Here is a 22,703-nt window from a genome sequence, read left to right as displayed (position 1 = left end):
ATTTCACACAGTATAATAATAGTGTGGACCATCGCAGTAGAGCATGATTACTGCAGAATTCAAAGTAACCCTCCCTTTATCAAGAGAGTTATCCTCCTCCTGTTGTTTAACCTGTATAAGTTCCCATAGTATAAGGGGGTTATTTACTAAACTCCGAATGCAAAAATCACGAAGAATTTGTGATTTTTTTTTATAAATCTGACTTTTAAAATTTTCGGAATTTTTTAAACTGAGGATGGAAAAGTCCAAATCTGAAAATCTGGCAACTCAGATCTGTCGAGGTTGCATATAAGTCAATGGGAGAAGTCCCAATGACTTTTTGAGGCGCGCTGGGTTTCGTGCAATACCCCAAAGTATTAAGAGTTTTAGGGTGAAATTTACTGAAAAAAACGTGAATAGCGGATAAAAAAGATCCGAAAAGAAAAAACGCGAAAATCTGAGTTTTCCCCGCAAAGTAAATTTTCAGGAAAATGTGATAATAAATAAACGTTAAAAACCTGAGTGGGTTTGATCAGAGTTTGTAGCAGAAAATATTGAGATAAATTCGTACTTTGATAAATAACCCCCTAAGTGTCATGCAATCTCTTGTCTGCTTCCTTGTTTCTTATTGATCATTGGTTGTGGGTGGTTATTTTACTATACACCATAGATAGATATATACAGTAGACCAAAGATATCTAATTTGTAATTGTACCTAGCTGTTGTTTATTTACAATAAATAGCATTCAGAGCTTCTTGGGGATGTTGGGAGTTGTACATATCTACTTTTGCCATATCCAGGTAATCCTGGGAAAAGTGAATCAGAATAATGGAGATTTTTGGACTGAAAGAAAGTCTTTGAACACACAGCAAAGCTTTGGTACAAGCCTCACTCTTAGGGGGTTATTACTGTACATTTGAATGCTAAAATCTTGAAAAATTCAAGAAAAAAACAGAATCTGAAAATCTGCCATCTCAGACCTGTCAAGGTACTGTATAAGTCAATGGGAGAGGCACATATCTCAAGTTTATGGTCTGAGCTGGGTTTAGCCCCGAAAGTTTTTTTTGGGGTTTTCGGGCAAAAGCTCAAAAAATTCAAGTGATTCAGGTTTTTACTCAATTTTATATAGTTTTTCCGTGATCCAATTAAATCAAGTTTTTTTACTAATAAATAAAGCTAAAATCTGGCATGGAAGTTTGGTTGTGACTTTTTTTTAATAAAATATGAGATAAATTAGAATTTTAGTAAACAACCCCCTTAATGTGCATTTTTATAGGACAGTGACAAGAGACAAGAAGAAGACCTATCTATCGATCTGCTATCACTAAACACACACACACACACACCTACAGGTTGAAACATTTGATCTAGCAAAGCAATACAAGTACTACATCTGGATCATGTACAGATTTCTTTGAACTTTATACTCCGATACCTCAAAAGTGAGACAGTGAGAATGTGTGCCTCTAGCGTACTGCTCATCATGAGTTGGCTCTTGTTAAAGCTTGCTTTCTCTACAAGCATTTGTTTCTGCATTACATCTCTAATACAAAGCATGGTGCTTGATAAAACAAATATGTGATCAAAGTCTATTCAAGAAACAAACCTTGGCAAAGAACATTTACTAACAACCAGAAAACTTTTATTAGGATTTTTTTCAAACAGAGCATAGTCACTAAGAGTATCAGATTAAAGGAAAGTATTACCAAAAATAAAGATTTTTTTTGTAATGTTTGCAAACTGACATATTCAACGTCTTAGTCAGATGAACTGTAGCCACTAGAAGTTACAATTCCCAACAACAAAACCTTTTAGGGTCTTGAACTTTGGGATAGATGAGATGATTTGCACATATATAATGAAATTGACTCCCATTGGGTCCTTTTTATTCCAAGGGCTCCCCATTAATTTCTGTCCCCAATGTTTCTGTTGTAACAACCCTGCTCTAATCACCTGAGTGGTCAACTATAATTTAATGTGTCTAAAGTGGGTTTAGATTCTGTCTTTAGAGTTGCATGACATGAGCAACTCATATTAAAGGGCAATAAAAAAGTTCTGCCATTTTCCTTAGATTGGGAAACAGGACTATGTAGCTGCTCACTAAAAGCATGACTTTGATACTGAAGATATCAAAATGAACTCTGTTGCATTTTTTAAAAAAAATAATGAAGCCTTTGTTTTTGGTTATTGCTTTCCTTTTAAAATTAGACATCATTCTACTTCATATAACACCCTAAATGAAGCATATTGGAAATATGCCCTAGAATTAAGTTTACCTTCCATTTACTTTCCTTTCAAAAGAAAAGGTCAAAGGCATAGAATATTTTAGTACAGATAATATGTCAGGACCTGGGTTCACTGCAAAGCACACACACCCTTGTAGTGATGGGTCGAATTTGCGACGTTTCGCTTCGGTGAAAAATTCGCAAAACGTGCCGGCGCCCGTTTTTTCGGAAAAAAAAGAAATTTTGACGCCAGCAAATTTTTGCCGCAAATTTTCGCGGCCGTTTCGTGAATTTATTCGCTGGTGGCAAATCGCGCAAATTTGCTGCGAATTCGCACCTGGCGAATAAATTCGCCCATCACTACACCCTTGTACTCTGAACTCCAAAACATAATATTGTTATTCTTAAACCTACATACCAACATACTGCTGGTGCCATTTAGATGCCAATCTCTATCGATAAACACTGCAAACACTAATTGCACTTTTGTTATTACTTATTTCGAGGAGCAGCAAACAAGCAGTATGGCCAAATATTCCACTGTTTGAGTTATGCCTAAATGAAGGATAAACTTTATTTTTGAATAGGGCACATATCCTCTTTAAGATAACCAGAACAATCAATATATAACCTTTATGTGATTTTCATATATAGCATCAAAACCACAGCCGTAACCAACTGATTTGATTATTAGTAAGTGGGTAAACCTGGTGCAAATTCTTTATCAAAATTGAATGTTCATGGCAGACATCAGCTCCAAAATGAGTGCTTGGCCATTATTACATTAAAATATTCTACAATACCTTCCATACAGTGTTTTAGTTCTCAGAAAATAGTAAACTTGATCATTATACTGAGCTTCTGCATGAACCAACATAACAATATAGATCACAAGTCTTTTGCATCAGGATCCCCCACTTTGGTAGCTCTGCCATACAGTGGAAAACGTACTTATCTTGTACAGGAAATCATCACAGCCTAAACTGATTCTGATACACAGTATTAATTATAGACACACTAGAATATGTTTCAGAGAATAGTTTGTCACTGATAAATTAAAATGCTCACAAATATTATGTAATTCTTCCAAAGGTAGTATCACCACTTATTTAAAATCATTTTCATAAGCACGTTGTGTATCACTGTATCTGTTCACTTTATCAATCATAACTTGCTAAAGGATATACAAACACCCAAATGCCTGGGTACCATAAAGGCAAGAAGCAATCAGGAGCTCAACCATTCTAGGTGCTGTGAACTACAACCTTTGTCTGTGCATGGCTTCTCAAGTCCACCGGGAGATGTAGTTCACAACAATCAATGTACCTACAATGGTAAGATCAACTTGTGGTGACATATTCTGATTTTATCAGATGGAATGTCCCAATCCACACTAAACTGGCATCTATCCTAAAACCACATCAAAAACCCTAAATACCATATCAAACTCCTGAATCTTTCACTGATGGCATGGAGCTACCATAGTTGACATATGTATGCCAGCATCTTTAAAATGACCAACAAAATTGAGCAGAAAGTAAGTGAACCATTAGCCTTACCTGAAGAAGCCAATAACACCTTCTGTGGAAAGTTGGTATGATGGAGGAGTGGACATAACAGCCATAGAGACACTGGAAGAACAAACAAGAGAGGATAAGTTGAACAATGTCAACTAGTGACACAATCTCAATTAGTTCTGTAACCCATGAATTAATAATAATATTAATATTCATTATTAAAAAATGTGAGACAGTATTAGCTCAGTCTTTATTAAAAGTATATGTACTGAATTTAATATGTCCTTCTCAATATTTTTTGGTTGAACAACTCATAGTAGCTCCAAAACATTAGTTTGTGATGGACATTTGTGGTCTTCAGTTCTTGATGGACATTTGATTGCCTGGCTGCATATTATATGTAGCCGGACCTTTACAGACAGCATGGACATGTTCACCAATCTCTTTTAAAATGGAAAAAAATGCACTGCCGTAACATATTACACTGATACACAAGTTATCAAGTTACAAAACTTGTTTTTTGCTTTCATTCATTATGTCTTGGAGAAGATGGTCTTTCTGAAACAAAAACCTCTTAAAATTTTTACTTTGCCAAAAAATTCAAAGAAATCGTGAAACTGCAAAAAAATTGCAAAACACATTAAAGTTAATGGGCGTCAAAATCATTTTGATGCACAAATTTTTTACACGTGCGACTTTTTTGTCCAAATGCATTAAAGTCAATGGGCACCAACATATTTTGATGTGCAAAATTTTTGTTGCATCAAATTTTTCTTTCGGCAAATTTTAGCAGCAGTTTCACGAAAAAAATTGCAGGTAGTGAAATGCGGAAATTCACCGCAAATCCATGCCTGGTGAATAAATTTGCCTATCTTCCATACAAATTATGCTGTCTTGGCCTTTCTCTTTCAATCAGAAAGGTCTAGTAATTGTCATTATTACTTTATATGGTCTTATAATTACATACATCTGACCTTTTAAGTTAAGGTCTAGCTCATTTCCTTATCTAGTGTAATGATAACATGTAGTGACTTGGTTATGAGAATATAAAATAAATTAAATTATGCTTGCCACAACACAATGCAATGTAGCTGCCATGATAAAATGTACTAATTAAATGCAATGTCATGGGACCCATTGTGCAACTGTGACAAATAGACATGCAGAACGATAACCTGATAGGTAGTATGACTTTGCATATATTGCTCTCAATCGTATTTTTGTGCTGAAGGTTATTTGGTAAATGAGGGCAACTTTGCCATTGCCATAGGGTTAAGATTTATATTTAAAAAATAATAACTTTGCCTCTGAAAAACAATTTGCTTTCATAAAGCATTGCATATCCATTAATGGGAAGTAATATATCATTGCTCAGGCCAAAAATAATTTGGGATCCAGGGCAAATGCCCTTCCAACCCTGCCCTTGCTTCATTTATGATAGGAAATAAACATATTAAATTGCTTGAAAAGTCAAAGTTTGCCCATAAATGAGTCAATGTCTCTTTAAAGGGGAACAGTCAAAATTATAAGTCTAGTGGCAAATGCAAAAATCTTCCACTACAGTTTTATAAATATTTCTTCTTTTCTTACAGTTCTTTATATATATTTCAGGATTTAGCTGTGATAGTTTGCAACCAAAAAACAACTGTAACCGACACCAACACACTCATGCTGTGATTCACTGACAGATTTCACCTTGTCTAATTGTCTGATATCAGCATGATATTGTGCTGAACTACTAACAAACCACTGTTTGCAGTAGGAAAACTGTTAGGTTGAGAAAGCACACTACTCATCCATTTATATCTCAAAAACTGTAAGACACTATTACAAAGTAATATATAAATAATATAGGCAGTAATATATAAATAATTTTATAAATAATATATAAGATAAATCAGTGCAAATATGCACAGTGATAGTTATGGGCGAATTTGCGCCGTTTCGCTTCGCCGACAAATTAGCGAATTTCTCATTTTTGATGCCGGCGCCCGTTTTTGACGCCGGCGCCCGTTTTTGACGCCGGCGCCCGTTTTTTTGACGCCGGCGCCCGTTTTTTTGACGCCGGCGCTCGCTTTTGACACCGGCGTCTGTTTTTTTCAACGATGGCAAAAATTGTTTTTGACGCGGGCGAATTTTCGCTGGCGTTTCGTGAATTTATTCGCTGGCGGCGAATCGCGCAAATTCGCGCCTGGCGAATAAATTCGCCCATCACTACACAGTGATTCTCAAGAATTAAAATCAAAAATTGTTTTACCAAAGGGTAACAAATTGCTCCTTTTTAGGTGTAGGTGGGTTGTAAGGAAAAGGCAGATTATTAGGAAAAAGCAATTTGCTGTCATTTAATATTGCATTAGAAATGCGCTTTTACCATTTTACTAGTTATTTGTGCACGGAAATAGAAAAAAAAATAGGAAGAATAAAAAGGTGTTCGATTTTTAAAAAGATAATAAATATACCTCTGATATCTTTACTGCTTTTGTCAGCTCTACCTAAACCACAGTTATATTTCTAGGGTGTCCAACAGTAAACTCATGACCTTCAGTAATGCATGTAGGTGGCAGCACAAATTTATAACGCAGACATATATTTCTTACCATAAGCAGAGAACTTATTGAACTGCTGCCCTTTCTCCTCTCCAGCTCAATTTCCCTACAGATTTTCAACTTGCAATCCAGATCAAACTTGTAGTTGAACAAACTTGGCTTTTCAAATAATGTACAGAAAAATCATTAATCATATCTGGCATTCAACATTCTATTGCTCAGCTCAGGGTAAATATTTCCTTCCAACTGGGCTTATTTTATCTTTACATTTAATTGCACAAAGTGCTTCCTTTGTTTATAAATGTTATTAGGATTAAATATACATATTAGGAGGATTAAATCACATATTCAACTGGCAACATTTCTTGGCCAGAAGAGCATTTAAAATAAGATTTTTGTTCATCTTTGAAAAAGAAAGAAGTAGATCACAAACCAAAGTTTATTTTATGGAGCTAATACATTTAGGGGGTTATTTATCCGAGTCTGAATTTATCTCAATATTTTCTGCTACAAATCCGCTTGGGTTTTTTACGCTTATTTATTGTTACATTTTCCCGAAAATTTGCTTTGCTGGAAAAAATCGTTTCACGACTTTCACAAATTTTTCAGACCTCATAAACAATTTTTTCGTAATTTTCACCCGAAAACTCAAAGTATTGCCCGAAACGCAGCGCACATCAAAAAATCATTGGGACTTCTCCGATTGACTTATATGCAAGCTCGACAGGTCTGAGAAGCCGGATTTTTAGATAAAGATTTTTCCATCCTCGGGGTTTAATGAATTCCGAAAAATTTGTGATTGTTTAAAAGTTCGATTTTATATAAAAAAACAAGATTTTTTGTGGTTTTTGCATTTGGAGTTTAGTAAATAACCCCCTTAGAGTGTATATATAGAATGAAAGCCAGTGCAGTGTTCTCCCTTTAGTAAGGAGCACATCACTGTCACGGCTGCCTAATAATCAACAATAATGAAGAGATAAATTTCTAACTCTGATGGTACTGATCTGGCCAGATGTTGTTAGAAAAAAATGGCATGACCTTTGTGAGAGGGAATGGCCCTAATATTCTCAGTGGGCTATGGAAAATTCTCAAATTAATGCAGTTAGCACACCTACCCAGAGCCGGCTAATACACATTCTCCATCAAAGCGCAAGTGCATGAATTTTGACACATTGGGTGGGGGCCCATGAGTGTAGGGGGCCCATGAGTGTAGGGGCACTCATATCTAATTATCTGTCTTGGTTGAATCTTCTAGTGTGATCTGTTAGCTCAAGTTATAAAAAAAAAAGCTTTTTCTTTATTAAACCAATGCCTTATGTATTGAACTTATGATTAACAAAGGATTATACTGCCCCTTTAAGTGTTAACTTTTCTACAACGTCTACTTTTTGTCATTCTTTAAATAACTCTCTATCTGTGAAGTAGGAATTCTCAAGAGTAAACTTTTCCTCGAATGGGGAGTATGGGGCAGTCAAACCACAAGCTTATATTTGTTTTTCCCCTTGAGGGCTTGTCAAAGCAGTTCAGCCCGGCTCTCAAATTTCTTACAAATCCAGCAAAATAAGAATACAACACTGTATGTTAAAAACACATGGAAAATCCATCCTCTGAATGAGTATAATGTCTGGGATTAACTCAACAGCATTAATTCACTTTCTCTATCCATCATGTATTCAGTCGTTGTGAAAGTGGCAGGCAAGTGTGCTAGGCTGAGTGATTTTGAGTCCAAAAAAACTTTACTACTCAACTGCTGCAGTCTAAATAGGCCTGTGAAAAGGGCCAAGTGCTGGAATATAGCCCCCAACTCCAAAGGGCACTCAATTCAAAAAATTCAAAGATATATTTCCAGTCAATTCTCAAAGTTAAAAAATCACTTTTTATTCATCATAAATATTAAAAAAGTAGGCATACAGACCAATCGATACTCCGCCCTACGCGTTTCGCACCTACAGGCGCTTAATCATAGGTGATTTTGAGCATTAATATGTAAAGGGGCTTGGCACTGTATGTAGGCTCTAGCCCAGGGGTCAGCAACCTTTACTATAAAAAGAGCCATTTTGCCCCCCTCGTCCACTAAAGAAAAATAGTCTGTAGCCGCAAAACATAACACAGTTTATAAACTTTTAAAAGTTGTAACCTTTTTTTAATTTTAACTGTTACAACAACAGAATAAAACAAACAGAAGTGCAGTGTGTATGTGTAGACCTACTTTGAAATAAATTAAACACTGAATAGCCCTATTCCTGTCTGATGAGGAGGACATGGCACAGTCCACCACATCAGTAGGGGATATTAGGCATGGTCCCCTAATGGTAGGGCAGCAGGCTGCTTGTGTGGAGTCAGACATCAGCATGCTGGACGTGGGTGTGAATGCCACATATGATGCACGGTCTGGTCTGGGGGAGGGCTTTGAGGATGACATGAACAGACCCTAGGAGCTGGCTCAGGATAACAGCAGCAGTACAGCTGCATGGTTGGCAAATTTCTTCTGGTGTGGAGTCTGTCAAGGCTCCTAATAATTTTACTTCTGATACTGGCATATAGTTGGAACATTTCTTCTGTTTTGGAGTCTATCAAGGCTTCTTATAATGTTACTTCTAATACTGCTACATGGTTGGCAAATTTCTTCTAGTTGAGGCCTACTAAGGCTTCTAATAATGTTGCTTCTAATACTGCCACATGGTTGGCAAATTTCTTCTGGTTGATGCCTATCAAGGCTACTGATAATGATACATCTACTGCTGGTGCTACTGCTGGTGCTACTACTGCTGCATAGTTGGCAAATTTCTTCTGTTATGGAGTCTGTCAAGGCTTCTAATAATGTTGCTTCTAATACTGCCACATTGTTGGCAAAAAAATTCTGGTTGAGGCCTATCAAGGCTAATTATAATGTTGCTTCCACTACTGATGCTGCTGCTGTTGCTACTACTGCCGCATAGTTGGCAAATTTCTTCTGGTGTGGAGTATGTCAAGGTTTTAATAATGTTGGCTCTAATACTGCCGTATAGTTGGCAAATTTCTTCTGGTTGGAGTCTGTCAAGGTGTCTAATAATGTTGCTTCTAATACTACCTTTTATTTGGCAAATTTCTTCTGGTTGAGGCCTACCAAGGCTTCTAATAATTTTACTTCTAATACTGCTGCATAGTTGGCAAATTTCTTCTGGTGTGGAGTTGGTCAAGGCTTCTAGTAATTTTACTTCTAATACTGCCGCATGTTGGCAAATTTCTACTGGTGTGGAGTCTGTCAAGGTTTCTAATAATTTTGCTTCTAATACTGTCACATGGTTGGCAAATTTCTTCTGGTTTGGGCCTGACAATGCTCATAATAATTTTACTTCTTATATTGCCGCATTGTTGGCACAATCATACAAATAACAATCTCTTCAAAGTCTTCAAATAATGCTACTTTTGGGTTATGCTTGTATTGAAAGCTTGCCTTATGTGTAAGGGGCAACAATAAAAGCATAATGGATTTGAAGGCCACTCAATTGAATAGGTGATTTGTCAAAATTAGCTTCCATGTCAAATCAGGCGCTTCCAATTAAAAACATTCACCTTAGACACACATAAGACACACATAAATCAAACTGGACATTTGAGCATCAAACTTGGGTGATGTTTTTGTCAAATCAGTTTCAAAAATATTTTGCCGTTTTGCAAATATTTCAGTAGTTTTACAAATTTTTCGACAAACCGAAACACCAGAGATTCGCCCATCACTAGCCAGGACTTACTTAAAGGTAAGAAAGCTGATATATGTAAAGGCACCATTCAACATATCTATAATACATTAGGCATACCTCGTCAGAATTTTGGACATTACAGCATCAGCTTTATATAATTTTGTTACTAACTGCACACAAGGCCCAAAGTTCAAAAATCTCCATGTTTTCAGAGAACATAGAGAACCTGTACTGAATGCCTGTGAACAGAGTTTCATTTCACCAATACGGTTCTTTATTATGCCTTGTGTCTCAGTCGTACTTAATGGGTGTATTGGTAAGTGTGCTAGTCACTAAAAAAAGTGTTAAGCTCCCCATAGACGCGACGATTCTTCTTGCCGAACGACTGATGATTTTAGGGAAGTCCGACAAATCCTTCGAAATTATCGTGCGGTTAGTGGGATTCGAACGATCGTACATCTTACGATTTTTCAGCTGACATCTGTCAGGAAATTGATCGGCCAGGTCAAAAAATCTTTGTCGGTCCCAGTGCAATCTATCTATATTTGCAGGGCCAAGCAGGCAGCTCCCCATTGTTTTCTTGCCAAATTGGTCTTTTTAGTTGATGGTAAATTCGTACGATCGTAGATCGTTCTGAGAAGATTGTGGTCTCACGATCAGGATCTGATCTTTTAAAAATCTCAACATCTATGGCAAGCTTAACTTACTTGCTTAAGAGTCTACTGAAGTCAATTACTCTCAGACTAAGATAGGATGCTAATAATCCATTTTTATTTAAAGATCATCTTTAGAAAACACAATGTTTTTGTTTAACAATACCTTCACTATGCTTAGCCCTAGTAAGATTTATTTCTTATTTATGGGTAGGGATACTGTCTTTTTTTGTAAATATAAGCATATGTAGAATGACTTTTGTATTAACCATCTGTCTTTGAATTGGTGTTGCCTAGTCTTTAAAAAAAGCCATACAAAAATAGTTTTCTAAATGTATAGTTGTTTGACATTATGCCTGTTTTACAGGCAACTGTATCTTTATGCTCCTGAACAGCCAGTCATCAACATAAATTGACATTGTCCTGCCAGTATTTTTTGTGACAATGTGCTCATTCATCTGTGTCTAGAGCTTTAGTAGAAAAACATTGGTGAAGACAATTGCAGTCGCCAACCAGCAGAGAAATCTACAGGGTAGAATCCATTAGCAAATACAGGACTGCTGTATCCTCTTGCATATAAGAGTACAATGAAGCATGACAATGCAACACCTTAGTTTTCATTTAAAGGGGAACTATCACAAAAATGAAAATTGAATAGAAGCTTCATTTTCTAAATATAACCAATTAAAAATTCTGACCTGTTTCGTAAATAATCAATTTATCATTCGCTCTCCTCTCAACATCTTTTTCTCTTCATTATGTTGGTCTGATTTTGAATGACAGTTAAGTGTAATACAGCCTTTGGGTGAGCTATTGCCTAAATGTCTTAAAGCTCACTCTTTTGAAATCACCAGAAATTGTGTTTCCTTACATGCAGGATTTGTTCAAAAGTCAGTTATTTTGTTAGATTTTGTTTGTAATGGAGTTGGTTATTTGAGTGAGCTCTAATACAGCTGCTAGGAAAAGGAGTTCCCCAATAAGATATATTGAATCTGTCAATGGAAATCTGAGACCCATCTCCTGCATGAAGACAGAATTAAGAGAAACAGATGCTGTAAGGGGGATAGTGAAGAAAAACTCGATTTTTTCAGAAAAGGCACAGACTTTTTGATTGATTATATTTATAAAATTATTTATTTAAGTATGATGAAGCCTATATAAAATTAAAATTTTCGCAATAGTTCTCCTTTAAATAAAGAATGTTTGTTGCTTTGCTGGTGTGGTTTAAGGAATGGCATCAGCATTATGAAAGGTCTAATATTTATTATTTACAGGCCTAACATTTCTGAAATGTTTACTAATAACCATATATATACATGAAACATTGAGCCTAATTATTTTAGCCTGTGATAAGATTACTTAGAGAACTGTTGGTGCTGTTGATGTCCAAAGCAAAACAATAATTACGAGTATAAAAAAAAGTAAATACTCATAAAACTTGTCTTCTACAAACCATGGATCACAATAACGAAATAACGAGCACGGTCTCATTCTTAATATATATGCATTTGTGCAACTTCAGGTTTTATCAATATTCCTATTAGTCACAAAGGTAAAACTTGAAGGACGCATTTACATACATAAATTCATTTCGCTCCTTTAAAATGTTGTGCATTCGATACAACAGAATATCATAAATCTCAATCTGATGAGGTTGCCAAAAAGTAAAAATAGTTATATTTAATATGTCCTAAATTGCTTTTGGAAACATTTGAGGACAGATTCTCAGATTTTTATGTATATTTGTACAGGCCATGCTTTTGATACAAAACACAATTTTATTTATTACGTTTTAGTGTGTGTATTAGTGATGGGTGAATCTGACCCATTTCGATTAGCCGAAAATTCACAAAACAGCAAAAATGTGTTGAAATGTATTGAAGTCAATGGGAACAAACTTTTTTTGGACAAACAACAATTTTTTTCACCCATTGGAGTCTATGGGCATAATTTTTGCTGCGAAAGTTGAAAAATTTTGCTCATCACTAGTGTGAATTACTGTATCTGGGTACAACAGGTAACATGGACTAGAATGCAGAGCGCTAACTCCACAAAATTACCTTTTGGTTTTTAGATAACATCAAAAATCAATGGATATTTTTTAAAAGTAGTGACTCTGGCTTATTATACATGCCTGAGTTTGGGATCAGTGATGTTATATGAAGGGCCCGGGTAGCACATGACAGTTTTGTACCAATTCATGCATTAATGATGCCAAAAGACACCCATAAGGCACCCAGATTTATGATCAATGCACCCTCTTTTCTAGCCTAGTGTCAAGTCCTTATACAGGTATGGGACCTGTTATCCAGAGTGCTGGGGACATGGGGTTTTTCGGATAAGGGATATTTCCGTGATTTGGATCTTCATACAATGGGGCAAACTCACTAACAGGCTAAAATTAGCCAACGATGGCTTCGCGCACATCGCAACACTTCGCCAGGCGTAAATTCACCTGGACAACGCTAATTCATGAAGATCCGAAGTTGCGCACAGGATACCGAACGCCAGCGAAATTATGCTCAGCAGTTCGAAGTTACGCTATCGTTGGCTAATTAGCATACGGCGTACAGTTAAAGTACAATGGCCGTATATGCTGCAGCAAATACATTACACTGCACAAGGCCAGGGAACCTTAATAAATAAAGTTGTTATAATGCCCTGCCCTATGAAATAAAATTAATCCAGCACACGTAATCTGCTCAAGGGTTATTACCTGTGTTTAATGTCAAGCCAAACAGGTTACAACGTTTCGGGGGCGTACCCCTTCGTCAGGTCATATATTCACATATAATAATGCCCTACACATGTGCCCACAGTATAGTTTAGGTGCCATATGTTAGCAAATGTAGGGGGGAAGGAGGATACCCGGAAAAAAAAATTTATGATCTTTTTCAGTCTATCACCCTTTAAATAGGAAAAAACGCCAGCGTTTTTTGGGACTTAGAAAAATGTTAAACTTTTTTTTGAGGAACTCCTATCTACTCTATTGCACTTCACCTGGTCTGAGGTGGCGAAGGCAAGTCTGGCGATAGAGGTAAGGGTCAGTAAAATCAAAAACTTAGTGAATTTGCGTAGTAACGCTCTTTCACCAGACCGTAAATTCGCCTGGCGTTAGAGTGCAAAGTTGCGCCAGAATCTATCTTCTTGGCGAAATTACGCCAGCTACCGTTAGTAAATTGGCGAAGTGCCGAAATTACATCACGCTGGCGAATTTTCGCCAGCGTTAGTCACTTCACCCTTTAGTGAATCTGCCCCAATAAGTCTTTTTAAAATTAATGTAAACATTCAATAAGCCCAATAGGATTGTTTTTCCTTTAATAAGGATTAATTATATCTTAGCTTGGACCAAGTACAGGGTACAGTTTATTTATTTCAGAGAAAAAGGAAATCAATTTTAAAACTCCATCAGAATTATTTGATTAAAATAGGATAAGGCCTTTTCGATAATTCAGAACTCACGGGATAACAGGTTTCCAGATAACCATACCTGTAACAAATTAGAAATTTCGTAGGTGTTATATAGTAACCTAGGAAAATCTTGCTGTGGTCAGGTCCTTTGACAACAAACATAGCATATCCCAATCCCCAACTTTTAAAAATGTATGTAATAAAAAGTCTTATGTTTGCCCAAATATAGTAACATATACCAACCAGTCAGATGTTTGTTTTTAAACAGTTGATCAGTAAATGCTGCCTGCTGATTGGTTGCTATGGGTTACTATATAAGTTGTTATTATTTTACCCCTAGTTCCTATAATTTCCTGATGCCTAGTAGGTCATGCCTTATCAAGGGGCTGTTTGCCCAACTCCAGTAGCTTAGATATAAATATAACATATGTTAAAATATAATGAGCAATACCAGGACAAACAAAATACTGTTTGGTTGCTGAGGGTTATATAACCTAGGAAAATGTTGCTGCATTGCTGCCTAGTTTATTTAAAATGCTGATTCCCACAAAAGAGAATTATATCCTTCCTTTTGTTGTTGATTTCCTAATGTGAGTGATAAAGGAAATCATATCAATTTTAATTTCTTTTTCCAAGTAATTCAAGTTTGTAGCAACCTCTTTGCATAAATTTGCAGAAATACTCATACGCTGAGCACAAAACAGAAAGAATTAGTGCAGTGCCAGTTCTAATCATAACTGCTATTATTTCCAATTAGGCTTATTCTTTGATGCATAAGGGACAATTGGTTTGTAATTGTACATCATTATGCTTTTGTACATAAGGTGTTATTTTTAATTCTTTTATCAAAATAGCCTGCAGAAGCAACATAACACCACTGTTACATTAGAGCATATTCTCCGTTTCCCCTTAAAATGTATCAGTTGTAAATATTTGGTTTCTAGCATCATTTGTGTACACCCCATTTTGTGTACAGTGCTGTAGGATATGTTACAGCTATAAGCTATAATAATAATCAGGGATCAAAGTGAAATATTTGCAAAATACACTGTATAGTACATCAGGACAATTATATTCTAACTTTTCAAGGCCAAGTTAAAGGAATGCTTCAAATGTGAGTCTTCTGGTTGAATAAAAACAGATAATTTTTTTTGATTCCGACTCTTAGAACAGACTTTGTGTACATTGTACATGATCCTATGAATACCTAACTGAGCATATCATACAGTGAGGAAGACACACTCTAGAGTGATGAAAATATAGAAGCCTCTTTATCAAAGTGTCTGAGAAACTTTCTTGGTCCATTAAGAACCTCTAAGATTAAAATAGAAATGGGGAGATTTTCCTCACTGTTAAATGCATAACAGACCGGTCCACAGAATTTAATGGAGGATTATCACTATTACATGTGGTATGTAAATGGGATTTTTTTGACTGTGTACATGACATCAAAAGCTTCTGAAAAAATATGCTCCCCTGTCTACTTTGACCCGTTTACTATTATTGTATTGTAGCTGAACTTATTACAAAGAAAAAATATTTCATATGTAGTACTCATATATATTATATCAGTCAGTTATATTATTGGCCTTTTTGGGCCTCTGTGTACTTGAAATGCCAAGTCCTATTTTAAATCCCAGTCCAGTGCTTATAACTACCTACAGTGGTCAGCTAGACACAAAAGCACAAATGTTCATTTTACACTCACGCAATGTTTTGCTGATATAGGGAGGTAGCAGGAAAGAATGGCCACATACAAGAGGTATCTGAAGGAGAATTATTTAGATCCCACAGTGCAGGTTGTTCAATGTTGGTTTGACTATGGAGACCTGACCTTCAAATATTTATTTCAACGTTAGACACTATTCAAGGAAACATACATATTCAATTGGCATGGTTTAGTAGAGAGAAGGCAGATGTAAAAATAAAGCACTTAAATGGACATATAAGGGGTAATTTATAACCTCATGGGTAGAGTGCAAAGTCGTGTCCCTGATTACCCATAACTGGACCTGGCAGGGAACTGCACTGCATCTTTCCATGCACGAGGGAAGAGCTGCCACAGGTTCAAACGAAGGTTCAGGAGACATTTACTCCATGTAATGCTATTAAGCAGAGAGGTAAAAGACCTTTTATACTACAACCAGAGGTGAACAAGTTAGGGACCACCATGTGGGGTTTACCTTGACGCGGTATGGTGCTCATGCACTTGCATATTTATTGAATTACTTAGACATGGGACCAAGGAATGTTTATTAACTAATTGATTAACTGGCCATGTTAGTAGCACTTCCAATGTACTTAAACATATTATAATTTAGCCTTAGGAGTACACCCACAACCCCTCTTTTTTGTATTAGAGCCGTTGCCTACTTAATTCTGCTGGGTTTTTGCATAAGGACACAGTTATTGCTATGTGTACCATACTAGTCACTCTTTCAGACAGTGGTGAGACTAGATATTGCCGGGCCACAAAGCAAATTCAAAACATTGCTAAATTGACCAAATCTACCCAAATATATTAAAGTTGCACATATATTTAGTTGCACATTAAAAGGCCGCTACACTCCGGGCCACCCAGCAACTGCAGGGTCTACTTCCTCTGTAGTTACACCCCTGCTTTCAGAGCAACATCACATGACAAACAATTGGGGAAATTGTGAAAACTTTCTACCCAACCCACACAGATACAAGAGTGTTGATATAACACTTGTAATCACCCTAAGGCCATTACCCCAACTGTACCAAGACGTGATGGTAAGATACTTTTCATATATTAAAAGGATTTTCCAGTGTATTTTTATCTTGTTACTTGTCAAGTATTTTGTTAATGAAATGACTTTTGATTCTAAATACACTTGAAAAATCTACTTGTTCTCTTAAGCAATAAAACATTTTGTACAACAACGCTAAAGCAGAGATTGTCAGCTGAGAGACATAAAGATAGCTCAGACATTAATGCAGAGACCTATAATCAAATGTCCGGTGCACACAAACACTAATGGAAACTGTCACATGGGAGAAAGGCAAAGTTACATTGCACAATTCAGAAAGCTAGAAAGCTAGGAAAAATGCTGAAAAACTCTTTTAGAGGAGCCAATAGGATGACCAATAATGCAGCATTTATTCAGAAAGTGATGTTAAGTGATGGTATGTTCAGTTATGTCCAAGAGAGGTCTTTATTTAATCAAAATCAGAAATACTGTTATATGTCATACTAATTGGCACAGTTGTGTTCTAGTGATGTACAGAACCAGTTTTTACTTTGTAGACCTGCATTCGACCCTAACACCCCCACCTCTGACTTGTACCTGGCCTGGCTCATCAATCCTTATATACCTGTGCCTGACCTGCCCCTCTCTGATGTCATTGAAGTAGGCGGGGCATGTGGTGGATGCTAGAGTATATATAAGTGATGGCTTTTTGGCTGAGGAGCAGGAAGTGCATGGTAATGTTGCGACCCTGCAATAAGTGATTCAGTGGGCTGAACCTGTGGGAGCTGCAAATTTCTGGCCGGCCATCACAGCATAACACATAGTGTTGTCACTGGTACTGACAAAGTAACAAAGCCCACGCATTGATATTTGTCAAGTTGGAATGACTAGAAGACATTTCAATGAGGGAACGTTTATAAGTCCTGGAATAGAACTCAAAAATCAAATCAGTCCCAGTCTATTCCTGGGTTACGTACAGATGTGGGACCTTTTATCTAGAAAGCTCAGGGCCTGGGGCTTTCCAATAAGGGGTCTTCTAAAAATAATTTAAACATGAGGAAAACCCAATAGGATTCTTTTGACATCAATATGGATTCATGCAGCTTAATAAGGATCAAGTACAAGGTACATCTTTATTATTACAGAGGAAAAAGTAAATTCTTTTTTTAATTATTTGTTTAAAATGGGGTCTGCAGAAGATGGCCTTCTTGTAAATTGGAGATTTGATGGTTTCTGGGTATTCCAGAGCATATATTGGTGCACTAAGTTTTGTGGCTCCTCCTAGTGAGAGAAAGAGACAGGAGCCTGTGGAACTTGAGACTGAGATTGAGACAGCACCAAGGGCCTTTGAAAGAGAAGACTGAGATGTCACTGAAGATTTTCTGGAATACGACTGTGTAGTCTGAGTTATATCACAGACACACACATACACACACACACACACCCTCTGGGTCTGAATTGATTTCTTAAAGCAAGTCTGTGAAGCTGAATGAATCCAAGTGGAACTCCTGAAACACAAAAAATACTTACCAAATTTTGCTCCAATAATTAAGGATTATTTGATCCTTAATTCTCTTTTCTTGTTTATCTTATTAACCTCTTTAAGTTGCATTTAACCTCGTTCATCTATGAATTTTATAATTGTCAAGGCATTTCTAATTTGCACACAAATATGACATAATATGATAATAGCAACACATTATACCTTATGCTTCAAGTGCTAAACATCACTACCTTAATATCTCGTGTGACCTTAGTGTATGGAGGTAGGCAGTCATGGAGAAAGAGTAACTTTTCTTTAACCTGCTCTGTGATGCCTAATGGTTATTGAACTGGTACAAGGTAAACGTGAACCACATCAGCTAAAAATAGCTCTCCATTAGAATGCACTCTCAGATGTGAGGTTTTTTCCCGGTGTCTTGCCATAAAGTAGAACAATTCAAATTCAGATGTACTTGCTATAAAAAGTGTTAACAGAAAATACTGTGTTCTGTGCTACACTTGTTTGTTGATACAGCTAATTAAGTTAAGTAGTTAAGTTTCTTTCTTTCTCTCTTTCTTTCTTTCTTTCTTTCTTTCTTTCTTTCTTTCTTTCTTTCTTTCTTTCTTTCTTTCTTTCTCTTTCTTTCTTTCTTTCTACTTTTTTATATTCATATTTCTTCTGGAGGGATTTCTTAGCTCCTATTAATGTTATGCTTATTCCCATTGCAGATTCAGTCTTGTCTCTATTTAGACATTGCCTTATTTCTGATTCCCTAATCCTCTTTATCTATATTCTAAAGCCTGCCTGACAGTTTTATAAGAATCCACCAGTGTCATGGTCAAATAGCCAAGGGCCATATACCAACAGCATTGGTTGTGTAGTTATCCAAAAGTATTAAAAATAATCCAGATTAGGCATAGCAAAAGAAAGAACAAATCCTCTAACAATCTCTAAAGACATACTTAACTAATCACAATTTAAGAGGTATAACATAACCATTTTTACTAGTGCAAAGTGCATAATTTGCATTTTTTTCCCCAAAATGCATAATTTTGCCAAAAATCATAAATGGAGTGCCACATTCATATATTTGCATGTCTGTTAACTGTACAAAAAGTTTTTTTTGGGGGGGGGGAGTAGCAAGGGGGCACATTGGGCAATTAGAGTCCTGTACTAAATCCTTGGTCAATAGACAATTTCAGTGATTTTTTAACACAGCATAATAAATATGCCCCCAAGTGCTTGATGACCATTCAAGAGAGGAAACAATAGACTAAGGGGCCGATTCACTAACTTCGAGTGAAGGATTCGAAGTAAAAAAACTTCGAATTTCTAAGTGTTTTTTGGGCTTCTTCGACCATCGAATGGGCTTCTTCGACCTTCGACTATGACTTTGAATCGAAGGATTCTAATTAAAAATCGTTCGACTATTCGACCATTTGATAGTCGAAGTACTGTCTCTTTAAGAAAAAAATTCGACCCCCTAGTTCGCCACCTAAAAGCTACCGAACCCAATGTTAGCCTATGGGGAAGGTCCCCATAGGCTTGGCTAAGTTTTTTTGGTCGAAGGATAATCCTTCGATCGTTGGATTAAAATCCTTCGAATCGTTCGATTCAAAGGATTTAATCGTTCGATTCAAAGGATTTAACCATTCGATCAAAGGATTATTCCTTCGATTGCTCGATCAAACTTTTTTCCGCAAAATCCTTCGACTTCGATATTCGAAGTCGAAGGATTTTCATTCCCAGACGAATATCGAGGGTTAATTAACCCTCGATATTCGACCCTTGATGCTTCGGCCCCTAAGTAATGTCTGGCGTTAAATAGTGGTTTATACATTGGACATTAGAGGAATGATTTCTAGACCTGTACAATGCAGTAACAGGAAGGGGGTTATTTACTAAACCTCAAATTTATCTGGTCAGGCTTTTTGTGGCAAAAACTCAAATTTTTGTGGGAAAAAAAATCCTCAAATTTTTTGAGATTTATTATATTCCAATGCTGCAAAGAGCCTGAATCTGAAAATCCCCATCTGAGACCTGTTGAGTTAATGTATATATTAATGTATAAGTCAATGGAAGAGGCACCTATCCCAATTGGAAGTTATTGTGGTTTGCACTGGGTTTAGCCCAATATATTTTCAGGGTTTTTGGGCAAATACACGAATAAAACGAGCGATTCGGGAAAAAAATCTGAAAAATGTGCACGATTATTGAGGATTTTTTCTTATCCACTTTATTTCAGTTATTTTTTTTACTATATAAGGCAAAATCGGGGGTATGAGTTTGGTCAAGCTTTTTAATTTATATTACTAGATAAATTCGGATTTAAGTAAATAATACCTGCAATGTCGGGAGATATAAGGGTTTGTTTCTGGGCTATCACCTCCCATTCTAGTATTATGTACACAAGAGATAGATTTCAGTTAACTAGCATGTGAACAACTATACTGAGTGCAATGTGGGTCTGCCAATGACCTTCTTTTATCCTTTTAAGTCACAGGATTTCCTACAATAGAGAGAATATTCACCAAGAATAGCTCAATTTATGTATTTTTAAAGCACACTCCTGAAATTCATCAATATGGTACAATGCTAACTAAATCATTATGGGTAGGCTATCCAGAGTTTCACATATATTAATTCAGTCAAAAATCACACAGGAAAGCCTTTCAATCTCTCTTGAGCTATTTATTGAATTCCCCAAGTATGACAGAGGAATTCAGATGATGAAGTGTGTTGGAAGATGCAAAATAGTGAAATGAAATATTTCTTGTTATAAGGATTTTACCTTTTATAATTAATTTAGCTTTTTTTCCTTTCTTTTAAAGAAGACGTATAGGTAACCTTTAATTGCTTATTTAAGATTGAAATTAGTAAAAAATGTGATGTTGTCATTGTATGATGTGATATTTATAGAATGGTATTAAGTAATATCTTATATATAGTGATGGGCAAATAAATTCACTAGGTGCAAATTTGCCTCAAACTTCCACATTTATACATTTGCGAAACTGCAACAACAATTCACCATCAAAAAATCTGCCGCATCAAAAAAAAATTATCCCTAACATTTGACCCCCTGAAATGTTGTATCTTGCCCCAGAGGCACTAGGTAGATGGACAGTAGTAAATTCACTGTAATTAGAATGTGGCTTATATCTATGAAGAGAGCAACTTATATAAAACTGTGGATGAATCAATGTAAAAATCCATGCAATCCAAATAAAGGTTTTCATGAATAGACAACTGGAGTGGGCTCCAATTGGTTGATATGGAAGACAAGGGGTGCATCAAAATAATGTTTTTCTGCTTTTCAACCAGTGCAAAAAGTCAAATCAAAAAAACATTCTTAAAACTTTTAGGCATGCATGAAAATACAAATTTTGCTTCTAATGTTTACTTTGCAAAAAAGTACACTCTTCCCTAATGCACAGTATATAGTATATATATATATATATATATATATATCTGCCCCTATGTTTTTGTTTTTTTTAAAGGTAGGGTGTGAGGGCCCTTTTAATAGAAGGCATCCATTGGTGGGAGAAGAAGAATACTGAACATTTATTTTTAAGGAACATTTATCTTTTTTTTATCATATTTTATAAATAATATTATATTTTTTCATATTTTTAAATGAAAATAACTGATACATGATCTTGATTTATAGGCTTTAATACATTAATACTTTGATAAATGAAAATTCCTTGACAATACATATACATTTTAATAATGACGTTATTACACAATTGAATGACTGTTGCTTTCAGTAGCTGCTTTTGGTGCAATTTTGTGCCAGACTTCCAGCAGAAATGGTGTAGGTCTAAATTAACACTAATTGCTTAATTAATGTTGGCAATAGCTCTAGCATAACCAATGCTGGCTTTCGCAAAACAAATTAATCACGTTAGTAAGCTTGAGCACAATAATCATTCTTCCATTTTTGCACTAAAACTTGCGGTATCAATAGGCAATAAATGAAAAAGTCTTCTTTTGAAAAAGACATCTTTGTCGTATCCACTTAAAACTAATACGTACACAAGGACATGGGCAAACAAAATGCTGGGCTTTACATGAAATACTCACTTAAATCTTTAAATCTGTTTTTGATGTAATAACTGGTCAGTTTTTAACCTAACATACAGAAATACTACTATCATTGGGATGCTTGAGGCAAAATCAGATTAACATGCATTTTCTTCACACTAATTGTAGAAACAGAAGTAATTATAGGAAGTTATAAAAGTAATTTCATTGGCTTGGGGCTACAATGAATTTGTTTGTTTCTGTTGTTGGGTTGATACTAATAAAATTATGTGGTTAAGCAGATAGTTTGAAATGCAGCCAGCTAAAATAGAAAATACATAGAAATTAAACCGAGACTTTTTCAGTGATTTGGGGCTCTCACTATTTAGTCTTATCTAAAAGATAATGTTTGGAACTGTAATGATATTATTTAGGACAATTAACATTTTTTCCATTTGCCATGAT

At 35.9% G+C, this 22,703-nt stretch overlaps 1 protein-coding gene across 11 annotated transcripts in view; it reads right to left on the bottom strand.

Annotated features, from left to right (window-relative positions):
- LOC108696619 (calmodulin-binding transcription activator 1) overlaps window positions 1-22,703 on the bottom strand; it is a 1,211,516-nt gene that overhangs the window by 560,760 nt on the left and 628,053 nt on the right. For all 11 annotated transcript variants that reach the window (XM_041569427.1, XM_041569428.1, XM_041569425.1 and 8 more), the window contains exon 5: window positions 3,765-3,836. In XM_041569427.1, coding sequence (XP_041425361.1) covers window positions 3,765-3,836 — 72 coding nt within the window. The remainder of the gene's footprint in view (window positions 1-3,764; window positions 3,837-22,703) is intronic.

This window comes from Xenopus laevis, chromosome 7L (genome assembly GCF_017654675.1).
Source record: "Xenopus laevis strain J_2021 chromosome 7L, Xenopus_laevis_v10.1, whole genome shotgun sequence".
In the NCBI taxonomy this organism is placed as follows: Eukaryota; Metazoa; Chordata; class Amphibia; order Anura; family Pipidae; genus Xenopus; species Xenopus laevis.
This window is presented reverse-complemented; position numbering and strand designations above follow the sequence as displayed.